Raw genomic sequence first — 14,530 nt, forward strand, 5'->3', positions numbered from 1 at the left:
AACTAGTAGTTCAGCAGTAGTTACTCTTCGGGGTTTTTTTTTGTGAGATATTTAATTGTCCTTTATGTTCAGAATTTGCATGTCCAAATAAACTGAAATAAGTTTAAAATTAAAGCATGGTTTGAATTGGATTCTCAAATCACAATGTTGTTTGAAGTACAGATTTAAAATATGGACATACTGTGAATGCTGGGTGGACAGAAAACCTCTGACCAGACAAACTATAGTTGAATTAATATAACTTCTTGTGGTTTAAAATTTCTCTAATTAGGAGAATGTCTTACCTTATGGACTGTTGAAATGTCTTTCAGGTGGATTCACCAATGAACTTGAGGAACCCACATGATTTGGTAATACTAATGAGACAAGAAACAACAGTTAACTACCTCAAAGAACTGGAGGTAAAACATAACGTTAAGTACTAACCAAATTCTGAAAATACAGAAATTTTTTCATAAGGTTTATAGTGATTTAGATGGGGAACAGAAGTCATTATTGGCATAATTGTGCTTCAGTGGAAGAATGAATTCTTCAGATCTCAAGAATTTTTTTGTCTCAAGTTTTCTCAACTAGTTATTATTGTCCCCAGCTGCATCTTTCCCTGTTGTTATCCATAAATTCTAACATTTTTAAGTCATTTAAAGTCATTTAGGTATTGGATTCTGTAGCTGACTACTATATTCCAGAACTATTTGTGGAAGTGTTGTATTAGACTTGTTAGAGGTGCTATTTAGGGTACAGCCTGTAGGCCATGAATTTCCCTGTGCTCCTCTCTGGGTTTGTCAGGCCGTACTTTCCATTGCTTCTTCTAGGACACATCAGAGAGTAGGTCACCTCTTTTTCTTCAAACCCATTTATTATTGAAAAAGGGTCTGAAAACATCCTTCTCAAAAGGTCTTTAATGAACTTCAAACTGATGACTTAAACTAAAGTTTAAATACGATACGGGCTGGGCAGGCTTGCAGCCTTCTTCTGGCCATGCATTTCTTTCTCTTGTGCCAGCTTTGTTTTGTCAGATTAGCATAACTAGCTAACTGGGAAGTTAGATAAGCACCAGAGGTAGCTTTAGCTGAATGGGAGAAGCGGAAGGGAGTTAAAACCGCAGGACTGCCCCTTACGTGACTGTATTCAGCCAGTCTTTCTCACCGAGGTATACTCAGTTTTGTGGTAACAGGCGTTTTACCTATGGAAGAAACAACAATTGTAAACTTTTCAGGACAAGGGTTGTGGGTTTGGAAATGACTGATGTACAATTTGTGGCATACAAATGACTTCCAGCAGAAGTTATCTATTGTAAGGTCTTGTGCAAGGTGCTACTACTGTAGATCTCTAATATTGCTTAGTAGTGTGTTATGTGTATGCATATGGCTAAAATAAAAATTGCAAGTTTTCTTCTCATGCCACATACACAAATCCTTATGATATTTAATGGGTTTTCTATTTGCAGATCTAGGTTGGGAATTCAGTACAGCTTACTGTGTTGGGACTGATCACTTGTCCATTGACTGCTTTTAGTAATCAACACCTGTGAGCTTTATAGGGTGAAAGGTAAACCTGGTCTAGCGAGCAACCTGGTCTAGTGGAAGGTGTCCCTGCCCATGGCAGCGGGGTTGGAACTAGGCGGTCTTTAAGGTCCCTTCCAAACCTAACCATTCTATGATTCTATATCTCCTAAGACATATCATAAGCTGAGCTATAGAAATTATTCTTAGCCTCAATTCTTGCATTAGCATGCCACCTCTGTTGTACTTAGCATGCTGAATGGTTAAGAAGATCATTTTGTTTGATACTGTTTCCATGAGGTCTTATAGCGGAGGAAAAGGGTCTGAATATGGAAAGGTTGACATACAATTAACAAATATTTCTTCTTTTTCTGAATGGCCTACCATGAATTTGGAATATTAGCCCTCTTTTTAGGTACAGCAAGAGAAATAAGGACGTGTTCAAGTTATAGTATCTCTAATGAAAGTATTTGTATTCCATCTAAATCAAAAAAATGTCCTACAGATGTGATAAAATATAGGGAAATATTCCCGAAACTTGAAGAGTGCGTTTCAGATTTCCTTCAAATGGACTTTGCTTTAAGGAGAAAGTTGGACTGTTCAACTCCCAGCAACTATAAAGTTTGCTTTCATCAGTATACATTTTTCTGTTTTCCTTTTTTTTTAATTCCTACAGAAACAGTTAGTTGCTCAGAAGATTCACATAGAGGAAAATGAGGACAGAGACACAGGGCTGGAACAAAGGCATAATAAAGAGGATCCAGACTGCATTAAAGCAAAGGTGCCCTTGGGGGACCTAGATCTATACGATGGCACGTACATCACCTTAGAGAGCAAAGATATCCGGTAAAAACATGCATTATGTTTTAAGATTTTTACTGAATGAAAGAATCAACAAAACAACTAAATACAGTTTAAAAGAAAAATACTATCACTGACTCTTTTTTTATATGACAGTTCTTTTATTTTGTGTTAGTGTGAAAAAAAATTGAAAGAACTTCTGCCACTAATTGTGAAAGGGTTCAGCACATCAATGCTGTCTCCACCAAACTGTCCATGTTAGCCCTACCCTCCATTCTATTCCCAGCCTCCCAGTCAGTTCTACCATTGTAACTCTGCACTGATATGACCAGACACGTGAATTAAACTGAAGTGCATCATATAGAAGAGGGTTGAATTTGCTTGAGTGTGCTTTGGGTATTTTGAGCTGGATACACTTCTTGCAGTGGGAACTGTCTTGACTTAAATTTGAATGAAATTGTGTTGATTACCAAGCTGTTCAACCTTCTGGTCATACTGTATTGCTGTGTTTAGCAAATAAAGGATGTGTGGACAGTCTGCTTGACATTCAGCTTCATTGGTAATTCATCTTCAGGGCTGACTGTTTTGGTTTTCTGGTTTTATTTTCTAGTTTTAATCAGATGAGTACTTGAAGTGAGAAAAGATTAATTTTATCCTCAGATACCTTCATTGGGCTTCTTGCTAATACCTGGGATTTGTTTGTTTCACTTGAAGAATCTTCTAATCTGCATGCATTGCCATTTTCCTGGCAGATAGATCATTAATCATAGTAGTGATACACTAGATTGATGCTGATACATTTTGGAAGCTATCCAAATGTTGATGTTTTCTGTAAAGCAGACAGAAATTTATTTATTTTATCCCACAGCGATGACATCCTGGTACAACTAAAATCTGGGAAGGCATCAGAAATGGTCTAATGTGTTTAAACACAGGATTTTTGTAATGGTCAAATTGGAATACTGTCTGTCAACTAGGGTACTGTCTCTTAAACTTTAGCAGTATTTTAATCTGGAGTCTGCTGTGTTATGTTGTTATGTCCTCAGCCCTGAAGACTATATGGACACAAAGTCTCCAGTGCCTCCAGACCTGCAGCAGCCAGACTGTACAAAAGTTCTAGATCTTCCATACAGCATTCATGCTTTTCAGCACTTAAGGGTAAGTGAGCAAATGCAAGTATGAGGTTTTTTTCCCCATCAGGAGAAAGAATAGAAAACTCTTACTGGCAGTTCTCAGTTAAGGTTGAAAGGTATTGTACTCTTTCAAGAGTGTTTCAGACTTTTTTAAAACCACAATAGTGTCCCGATTAAAGTACTTGCCTGTAGGAGGACAGTTCCATCAGTTACACAGATCCTGTTTCTCTTATGGTATTGTTTACCTTATTTTAGAAAACAGTTTTGGGAAAATGGATTATTTCGTTTTCATAACACACATTTCATTAGTAAAATGGATGTTGGAGATGCTTCTGACTTGTGAATTGTTGCAGTTGAAAATTGGAGAATGCTGAACGGGGTCGTAAAACTCTGTGAAGATTCAGGATCAGAAAATTGTTTGCAGGCTTGTTGGTAGCTCTTAACATACTTGACTGTCTCTTTGGTATTCAGATGCCAAGCCCTAACTCAGAGGATGAGATAATTGTTTTCTTCACTAGTACACAGTTCATCTGCTTTAGAAAGGTTACAGTGGAAGTATGGTGAAAAAACAACAGTATTATGAGCGTATTTTCTAATGCAGATGCAGTTTTATTGCTTATATCTTGGTATTTATCTTAATACAAGTCTTTAAAATATATTTTTATCTACAAATAAGGATTTTCTTAAGAACAAAACAGGAACTGAAGTTATCTAGCTCGGTTCCTGACTCTGGATGTACTTTTGAAACGAGTATGTATGTTTTTGGGGGAGGAAGAGAGGTAGGGACACTTTCATAGTGTGCATGTAACCTGACAAACGTGAGTGAAGTGCTTCAGTGGTCACTAGTGAAATCAATAGCTGCCAGATACACAGGGCTACCAGAAATTAATTTTTCTCCTGTAGCATTCACAAGCAGAGGCTGCTTTTGGCCAGATTATTCATCTTTCAAAGGTGACATTATCCTGTCAAGTCCCTAAGATCATGATAGAAAAGTATGATAGGAGTTGTAACATAACCAAGCAGTAAATTTTTCTGGGTGTCATGCTCTTGCCTTTATTTCTCTACTTTTCGTTAAAGTGTCCACAAATACAAATGTTCAATTTTATTTTAGGGTGTCCAAGAAAGAGTTAATCTTTCCGCACCCTTGTTACCTAAAGAAGATCCAATCTTCACATACTTATCACGGAGGCTGGGAAGAAGTATAGAGGAAATAGGTCATCGTATTTATGACGGGCTAATGAAGGTATGAAACTGTAACTTTGTTGTATGCACAGAAAGAGTGCTAGAATGCCCTCAAGATTAGATATGCCTGGTACATGCAATCAGATCCAGTACTAGTTTTGCACATTTATTTTTTGGTTTACGTGTCAGTTACAAAAGCCAGACTATAACCATTTTCTGCTAGGCAAGCAGAGGTAGGAGAAGGCATCAGCAAAGCCAGTAAATAGATCTTTACCATAATCTTTAATGACTTACATATTTGAGTGGACTGGCAAGCCACCGTCATTGTTCTGTCAAGGTCATGAGAGCTTTTAAACAAATATGCAGGTACTTAAAGAACAAAGAAGAAACAATAGTACTGAAATGTGTATGATTTTTATTAAATGCCTTCCTGCAAAATATGAAAACTGTCATTGAACTCCAAATAAGCTGCTGATGCGTAAACTACTGTAATTCTCCTTTAGTCTCATTTTGAACTTCTACCTGTCTGAAAGGCAGAAGTTCTGTTTCTTTAATACATTTATATGCTGGTTCATTCTTCCTTAACATTCACAACTCTTGCCAAATGGCACTATTTCAGAGGAAGAGGATAACTTAGAGCAGGTCTGGTGCTCAGCTTTCCATCTCATAGTAATTAAAGCCCCGATTAACCTTTCAGTTCATGTCTCAGTAGTTGGTACAGTTCATGTGTTTCTCTTTACTGCAGAACTCTTCTTCCTGGGTACTCTATAATATGGCTTCTTTTTACTGGCGAATAAAGAATAAGCCATACCAAGTGGTAGAATGTGCCATGCGTGCCCTTCACTTTTCTTCAAGGTAAGAATTGCTAATAAAGACTTCTTTTCAGACTGCTATTCTAGATATTGTAATTAGTAAATGGGTTTTAGTTTCTAAGACTGTGTCCAAAGGAATAATCCATGGTTTTTGTTCTTAGTCTTCAGGTGCTATACTAGGCGTACCTATAATTTAGACATTTTCCTATCAAATTACATCTTTAATATGTGACTGAAGAATTAATGTTTCCTTATGCATGATTCTTACACAGTCTGACCTTCTTTTGATGTCTTTTTTTTTTTCCATTTTCTTTTCTTCTTTTAGGCAAAATAAAGATATTGCACTGGTAAATTTGGCAAATATTCTGCACCGGGCTCACTTCTCTGCAGATGCAGCTATTGTGGTCCATGCAGCTCTGGATTACAGTGACTTCTTTACCAGCTATTACACCCTGGGAAATATATACGCAGTAAATACTATCTTTGTTCTCGGAGACTTGTAGAAAACCAAATATTATTTGAACTCTTGCTTGACTTACAATACTTTACTTCTTTACAATGTATCTTGTGTTCCACTTGCGTTCCGCACTTAATGATTAAGATTCTGTCGAGATTATTTTTGTCGAAAAGTCTGTCTTTCAGCAAAGGAAATCCCAAGGAAATTCTCTGGCAGCCTCTCCTTAGCTTATATAGAGGCTTGAGTTTCAGAAATAACAGGCTGCTTGTTACCAAAAATAAAAATCTGAGTTAATGACTTCTTTGTAAATTGAGTATTTTTTATTAAATGTTACCTGCACGTTGGCTAATTTTCTCTCTCTCGGTCATTCTTCAGATGCTTGGAGAGTATAACCATTCAGTCCTGTGTTATGATCATGCTCTGCAGGCCAAACCAGGGTTTGAGCAAGCTGTAAAAAGGAAGCATGCTGTCCTATGTCAACAAAAACTCGAGCAAAAATTGGAAGCCCAGCATAGGTAACTAAAGAAGCATCATAGTGGCAGTTCAGACAATCTCACTTTTATTGTTCTGTTGCAGCAATTATTTACATTTTAAATAGAATAATGATCTTCAACTTTCTACATTTCGTTGACTATGCAATAAAACTATTCCTAGGAATACTTGTAAGAAAGTATTGAAAATGCACAATGCGGTAGGAAAAGGTAATATTTTAAAAAGCATTCAAAGTAAATTCTCCACTGTTGAATTTTCAAGATCACTTCAACGAACATTAAATGAATTGAAGGAATACCAGAAGCAGCATGACCATTACCTTAGGCAACAAGATGTTTTAGACAAGTACAAGCTCATCCAGGAAGAACAAATCTTGAGGAACATCATTCATGAGACACAGATGGCAAAAGAAGCTCAATTAGGTACAGCCTTTTAGAGTTCATGCTCATTATAGCAATGAAGAATTGCGCCTATTCAGATTAATGTCAGGACAGAACTACTTTATATATAAAGATGGCCCTGAGTGGCTGTTGTGATTTGCTTATTAAAACAAGGGATGGGTTTCCTATTCTGGAACAGGGTTTTTTTCAAGTCTTTCGATGAGAGAGTTTCCTCTGTGCTGATTTATAAATCAGCAGGATTGACCAAATCGGGGGGGGGGGGAGGGTAAGAGGTTTGACTGCTGTCTTCGTCTCTTCAGGAATCTCACTTACATAGTAGAAAAAAACCGTTTTGTGCTCTGCAGGGAACCATCAGATTTGTAGACTGGGCAACCAGCAGCATAGCTTGCACTGCCAGTGGGACCAGCCTGTTCGTTATCACCGTGGAGACATTTTTGAAAATGTGGAATATGTTCAGGTTTGTCTGTGAATTGATACCCCTGCTTTAACTTTCATCCTATTTCCCTTACTAGGAAAATAGTTCAATTTTTTTGAGGCTTGACAAAGGGGATACCTTTTGGGTGTGGTAATTATAGTGAGAAATCATTTAGTCTGCTTTCCAGAGTGTGAAGTATTTAATGCTAGTTTCTTTTGCTAGTAATACAGTTACAGAAATTGAGAGGGCTTATTGTATAAGGCTTTGTTTGACTTCAAAAAGAGAACTATTAGAATGATTTGAATTGAAGAACTTTATTCCAAAGTCTTGGTTTCTTATGAGATACGAGCCACTTCAATATTGACTCCCTTGCTTTTTCAACCTGCATAGAACAGCCAAGTATTTATATCTAGGAAGTACACGAATCCTCACTTGAGGAATTACAGCTTTCTATTAGATAAATATACTACATTTCAGGCATGCCACCAGGAGCGTAACATGTTTAATTTGCCAATTTAGTTTCCTTCAGAAAGGACAAGAAAAAGCATTAGGCAGCTAATGTTAATGAAGAGGCAAAGGTTTTATAAGGAGTTAGTTTGCTAATGTATGTGTGGTACATGGAACAAGAATTACTCTTTAATGGAAAGGCTATACCAATATAACACCTTGAAAGTGTGTTTAAAATAATACTGTATCAATCATTTATCTCTACAGCCTTAAAATTGATCATAATTTCTTATATTACACTGTCATATGACTCAAGCTACGCAATTTTTGCATGCTCCTTCCAATTTAATCTTTTTTCCTACCAGAAGGAGCATAAAATTGCCATAAGCAATTAACAAACGGAAGAACAGAACTCAGTGGTGTTGAATCTAGTGAGTACTTTTGTAGCCTGGAAATAAGGTGTTAGCCCTTATTTCCTTAGTTTTGTGAGTATTTGCTTATTGTATACCTTGAATTAGACAGTGTACCAAGAAAATCTGAGACAGCAGTATTTAGAAGTTTTAGAAGCAGGAAGCAGAAAATCCAGAACAAAAGCCACCCAAGCATCACTGCTGCTGTGATAGAACTACAGATAAAGATTATAGTTTCACTTACTTCGTAATGTGGAATGTGCTCTGGAGTTTCCCCTTAACTCTTACACCCCGTAAGTGTAAGAAATAAGAATAAGTATTTTAACTTATGCTATGTTTTCTTCTTGGATGTTCTTCCTATTATAGTAATTATAAATTCATATTCTCAAAAGAATTTTGCAAGCCATGAGTCTTAGTAACTCTGACTTGAACTACAGCTATGTAGTCTAGGTATGTAGATTTTGTTTGTAGTCTATTAGAAATGTTTGCTTGGTATCTTTTTTAGCATTTTTGTGGAGATTTGCATGTGTGCTCTCATTGTGGACTTATTTACAACATGAATATTACTTTCCCATGGTGTGAGTGGATCAAGAGGCTTAAACTGCCTTTTTTTTGCTGCCTGAATTTCAACTCATCAGTAAGGCTTAGCTACATAAAAGATGAGGGGAAAAAAGTAACATGAAGAAACTCCACCAGTAATACACCATCTCTTTTCCATATTAAATACTGTTTTTCTGTTGTTTCTAGTTCGGTGAAGACTCTTCAACTTCTAGTATGACATCTGTGAATTTGGATCTTCACGCAAACCAAAGCGAGCACAGCCAGTCCTTGCAGTCTTCCCCTGTTGCTCGTTCCATCGTTTCAGTGTGGAGTGTAGAATCCAATAGAGTGAGTGAAGGGGATAAGCTTTGGCCTTTCAAAGAGGAGTTGTGAAAGAGTGAACCTTGTCCTTCCTAGCATTTGGGCTACAGTTTTAATTAGAATATTAAAAATGTTGATAATAAAAAATAATTCCTTTACCCCTTAGGACAAACAGCATATTCTTTGGCCTCAGCGATCAGAGTGCATAAAATCTTTCCCCAAAATTCCTGATCCAGAAGAACTGCCAACTTACTTCCTGCCTCCAGAAAATAGGGGATTCAGGCAAGTGTTGATTTTTTTTTTTTTTTTAAATAAATATACTTAATTTTCACCCTAATGTCTTTAATGACCATTTACTTTCTGGAGAGGATGGATGCAGTTAATAATCAGGAGCGCAGATGAGTTTGGACCCTTTCTCTGGCTGTTCCACAGCAGGAGGGATGTTTTCCTTCATTGTCATCTTTGCTGTAACTGTAACAGTCAGATCCAATTTCATGGTGATTCTTCCCTGACTGTTAGTACAAGGTGTATACATGAAATATCTACAGTATTACTAAAAGAATGTGGATTTAAACACAAGTCTGAATGGCTTCTAGAGAGAGAATGAGATGAGTATCTATTTAATAACTACAATTAACTGTTGTACATTGCATGCATCCTCTTAGCTTTATTTATAACAGAAAACTGTGAAGATCAGAAAATACTAAAAAAGTATTAGGAGTGGAGAGCCCTAGCTCATTCCTTTGGGACAAAGGCAGAAAACCAGCATAGTCATGGAATAGATAGCAATATTTGTTATTACATAGGATAAAAGAAATGTGTCTATGCTGCAATATCTACCTTATATCGATCAATGTAATTTCATTTCCTACTCACTTAGCATTATAACAGTGATAGTTAGAAAGCTTTCTTCTCCTAATCTGTATACTTCTAGTATGAAGCAAGTGGTAAAGCAAAGGTTCCCATCCACAAATGTCCTGAAGCTTCCTTTGGAGAAGAAAAAAAAAAAGTATTTGACTTAGAATGTTCTTCCCAAATGATTTGGCTACCTCTTGATGTTTTTGAAATGAAACTTTGGCTTAAACTTCAGCATTTTCTTTCATTTATCTATTTAGTGCTAAACTTCATACAATCCTTGTTAACATGACAACCTTCTGTGTCTTATCTCTACTGCATTGTCTATTATTTACAGGTATTCTGTGCTTAAAAATGGAAAGTAAAGGCCTTATTTATTGGTGTTTTCAAGGGAAGGGTGGTCCTTGAACCCTCCTAGTTTTGCAGATCATGTCTCGTGGTAGTCTACAGTATGAGACTTGTCAGTTGATATGTAGCTGATTTTTATGTTTATATATTAGTGGCAGGCAGCACATGTTACTAATTTTTCTCGGTTCTTATTGCTAGAGTGCATCCAATCCTGAGTATGCCAGGAGATACTGTTGGGCATGGAGAAGCCCAGGCACCAGACTGTTCTTCCATTACTGATGCTCGTAACAACGAATCTCTAAACATACTGGTCAAGGAACTAGACAGTGATCTAGATTTGAAATTCAAGATGCCAGATGATCAAGCAACACAAGTAAGAATCGTATTTGCTCATTGGTTCTCTTCTGTTTTAAAGTTCTACTCTTTATTGTCTTAAAAATCTTACTCAGAACATGAAAGGTTCTGATATTTAAAAGATTACTTGATTACACAAGCCCATCAGTACTTCCAAAAAAGGGGAGCAAGTGCTTTCTGATAGGGCTGGAGAAAGGGAGAACTTGTTACTCAGCATAAGACTTGTTGTCTGACTTCTTTCACATGCTTACCAAAAGCACACAGAAGAGGAAATTTAATTTACTATTTAAAATTACTGCTTTCTTTGAAAGCTTCTGACAACCACTTGACATGATTCTTCATCTTGGGGTTTCCAGTAACTATTGTATTGTACCAAGTTGATAACTTTACGCTGATATTAGTCCTTCATATTGCTTTCTGGAGATTGGCTGCTTTAATTGTTACATGTTCACATCATCTATTTAGAATATTTTTGCTTCCCCACCCCCTCCTTTACTAAATGGAAGGGCTTTTTTCCGCACCTTTACTACTTAGAGAAGTGAGACTTGAATGACCCACGTAGATATAAAGTTACTTCAGTTGTTAAAAAAAAATAATTAAAATCTTTGTTGTCTAGGTCTTGCATTCTCGTATCAACAATCAGACTCTTACACAGGCAAGGATAGGAGCGTTTCTAGATCATGCCATGAAAAAGGTATGTCAAAAAACTGTAGCATGAGAGAAATTCAGAATTCTTATTTGAGGCTTGTTTCTGTACATCTGAAAGAGTCAGCCAGTGATGTGCAAGAAATATGCTTATTTGCTCCCTGTAACTGAGATGAAACTAACTGAAAAGTCCATGTTTACACATAAAGCGCAAACATATAGGGAAGTATCCATTTAATGTAGCTTAGTGTGGACCAAGCAGCCCTGTAGTTACTTTTTCTTGTTGTGACTGCAGGACATAGAGCAGCAATATATTGGCTAATCCTGGCAGCTATTTGCTTAACTGAGGGAAACAGCTTGGAACTGCTTCTTCATCTTTCCCCATCCCTACATGCCTGCTTTTTGCTCTTCCTCCTACTACCTTGCCTTCCCCTCCGAAGAAACCAGCCCTCTGTCAGTCTTCTGTCAGGATAATTAGCACTCTGGGGCAAAAAATGTACATCTGTATAGCACCCTGTGGAATGCCACCTCCATCTTGCGTGGGGCCTTTGAGAGTCATCACAAGTCAAATGACAGGAAGCACTGAGATAGAGGTTGACTCTTTCTGACATGTCAAGCTGACGTTTCTCAAATTAACTCTCTTGTACAGACTGTCACGGCAGTGTATGTATGTATTGGTTTTTAGTCTAAAATCAGTACCATTTACTATGTCCATCTGTCTTACCCAGAAAAAGAAAAATTAACAGGAGTTGATTTCTATTATAATGCTGTTCAGAAGAGTCCTGTATATGTCTAATGTCTTACTGTTGCAGTGCATAGGTATTGTGTTTTTAACTGTAGTATTCTGTTGCCTTCCTGCTAAAAGTCTGAACTTCTCAATCATTTAGATGCTGATGTCAGAACACTTTTTTGCTAATTACAAACTTTCTAGAGCAGGAGTGCCACAGTTGGCATCTTGGTACTAGTCAAAGCAAAGTGCTAATAACTTGCTGAGAATTTAGAGATCATTGAGACCTGTGTATGGAGTGTAATTCAGTGAGGGGTTTGACGTGAATAACATGCAAGTAACGTTATGTATGTGCATTGCAAAATAGGGGTGTTAAGTCCTCTCACAATTACATATTATGTAAGGTGTATGTTCTCATGATATCTTCCAGTTCATCTTGAACCACAGGTAGAACCCTCCTGTGTGAACTTGTTTTTAAAATCTGGAAGAAAATCTCTGTGCTCATTAACTTTTTCAGCACAATGTCACTGGAATGCCAGCTGTATTGCATTAATACAGTACTACTGTAAAGATCCTTATCTGTTTTGCTGCTTTAATCCTAGCTGTGTGTTTCCTACTCGTGCGTGCATTTGAGCTTCAGGCCTGTAGGTTGGATTGGACATTCATTTCAGTTGATGCTTTTATACTTTAAACGCTTCATAGAATTGGGTAACGTGGAATGTGGAAAATAATAAAAGCTAGAATGGAACTGCTTCATCTTAAAAGCAGGTGTTTTAACATAGCTCTGTCCACCTGTCAGTATTTTAAAGTTTTGTTATTTCTCCTCTAGGATGAGTGTTTGGTTTTTTTCTGTTACAGGTGAAAGAGGAGGAAGAAATGTTCAAAGTGTATTTGACACTTCCTCCATTCTTCCACCTTCCCTCACTTGTTGTTTGCTATTTTATAACCTTTAAACAGTATTGTTAGGGTTTAGGCCAAGCTAGAAACTGACAGCAGCTGGCCTCTTTCTTCCTTCTCCCCCAGGTGGGATGGGGAGGAGAAAATATAAGCAAAGGCACATGGGTTGAGACAAGGACAGGGAGGGATCGTTCATCAGTTATAGTCACAGGCAAAACAGTCTTGTCTTGGGAGAGAAAAATCGATTTGTTACTAATCAAATCAGAGTAGAATAGTGAGAAATAAAATCAAATCTTAAAACACTTTCCCCCCACCCCTCCCTTCTTCCCATGCTCGGCTTTGCTCCCCATTTTTCTACCTCCTCCCCCTAAGCAGCACAGAGAGATGGGGAATGGAGGTTGTGGTCAGTCCATCACAGCTTGTTTCTGCTGTTCCTTCCTCCTCAGGGGGAGAACTCCTCACACTCTGCTCCTGCTCCAGTGTGAGGTCCCTCTCACAAGAGACAGTTCTCCACAAACCTCCCTGGCATGAGTCCTTCCCACGGGCTGCAGTTCTTCACAGGCTGCTCCAGCATGGGTCCCATCCATGGGGGTGCATTCTTTCAGGAGCAGCCTGCTCCAGCCTGGGCTTCCCACAGAGTCACAGGCTCTTCGAGCACAGCTGTCTGCTCTGGTGTGGGGCCCTCCCCAGGCTGCAGGGGGATTTCTGCTCCCCGATGACCCTCCGTGACTGCAGGGGCACATCCTGCCCTCTCACCACGGGCTGACAGGGAACTTCTGCTCCAGCCACCTCCTCCCCACCTTTCCACACTGACCTGGGTGTCTGCCTGGCTGTCTCTCTCACACCCCACACCTCTCTCTGCTGTAGGTTCTCTAATAATTTTTTTCACCCTCTTAAATACGTTATCCCAGAGGTGCTGCTACCATCCCTGACTGTCTTCGCCTTGGCCAGAGGTGTGTCCAACTTGGAACTGCAGAAGCTTCTGGCAGCTTCTCACAGGAGCCACCCCTGTGGCCCCTCCCCTGCTACCAAAACCCACCACACAAACCCAATACAAGTATCTGATCCATATCACTTGTCAACTTTTGTAAGACAAATAAATAAATAAATCTAAGAAAAAACAATTCTGAAAGCCTAAATGGACAGGAAATCTTGATGTTGGATATAAAACCTGGAAGCACAACTACAATTTAAAAGCTGCCCAACCATCAAATCTACGTATGTACATAGGTCTGTGTTAATGTAATCTTAAGACTCTGAAGTGGCTTGCAGATGTTGCTTCCTGAGGTGAGTTAACATTATCACTTGAATATTTTAAGGGATTTGGTGATCATGATATAATGCAGTCTGATGAGTGAGCAACAGCTGCTACTAAATTATAGTTCAGACTGTAAGTCATGTCCGTTTGAGTAGGGCAGAGCAAACCCTACTAGATCTGCTATCAGTCACAGCGAAGTGTAATTCGTATCTAGCTGGCAAGAAACAAAACCTGCCCTTGCATACTACCTTATCAAAGAGCAGGCAATTCTGTCTTCCCAAGACACCGCTTTGTGGGTGTTTTCATCCTTTTCCCTCACTCTCCTACAGCCAGAAGATCCTCTATGGCTTGTGCTTAATGAAGCTGGATTGTACTGGCGTGCAGTTGGAAATAGCACCTTTGCCATCACCTGTTTGCAAAAAGCATTTAATTTGGCTCCACATGAGTATCAGGACATCCCTCTGGTTAATCTTGCTAACCTCTTGATTCATTATGGGCTTCATTTGGATGCCAGCAGGCTCCTTCTGAAGGCT

General features: G+C 38.3%; 1 protein-coding gene across 1 annotated transcript in view; it reads left to right on the top strand.

Moving 5' to 3' along the window:
- Window positions 1-314: 314 nt before the first annotated feature.
- Window positions 315-14,530, top strand: part of TTC17 (tetratricopeptide repeat domain 17) — a gene marked incomplete at its 3' end in the record, with an annotated part of 15,850 nt that continues 1,634 nt past the window's right edge. The window contains exons 1-14 of the mRNA XM_010160207.1: window positions 315-401; window positions 2,179-2,348; window positions 3,350-3,461; window positions 4,548-4,679; window positions 5,364-5,473; window positions 5,756-5,900; window positions 6,263-6,402; window positions 6,641-6,801; window positions 7,125-7,237; window positions 8,800-8,940; window positions 9,080-9,195; window positions 10,315-10,489; window positions 11,087-11,164; window positions 14,327-14,529. Coding sequence (XP_010158509.1) covers window positions 324-401; window positions 2,179-2,348; window positions 3,350-3,461; window positions 4,548-4,679; window positions 5,364-5,473; window positions 5,756-5,900; window positions 6,263-6,402; window positions 6,641-6,801; window positions 7,125-7,237; window positions 8,800-8,940; window positions 9,080-9,195; window positions 10,315-10,489; window positions 11,087-11,164; window positions 14,327-14,529 — 1,874 coding nt within the window. The remainder of the gene's footprint in view (window positions 402-2,178; window positions 2,349-3,349; window positions 3,462-4,547; window positions 4,680-5,363; window positions 5,474-5,755; window positions 5,901-6,262; window positions 6,403-6,640; window positions 6,802-7,124; window positions 7,238-8,799; window positions 8,941-9,079; window positions 9,196-10,314; window positions 10,490-11,086; window positions 11,165-14,326; window position 14,530) is intronic.

This window comes from Eurypyga helias, unplaced genomic scaffold, assembly GCF_000690775.1.
Source record: "Eurypyga helias isolate BGI_N326 unplaced genomic scaffold, ASM69077v1 scaffold11211, whole genome shotgun sequence".
NCBI lineage: Eukaryota > Metazoa > Chordata > Aves > Eurypygiformes > Eurypygidae > Eurypyga > Eurypyga helias.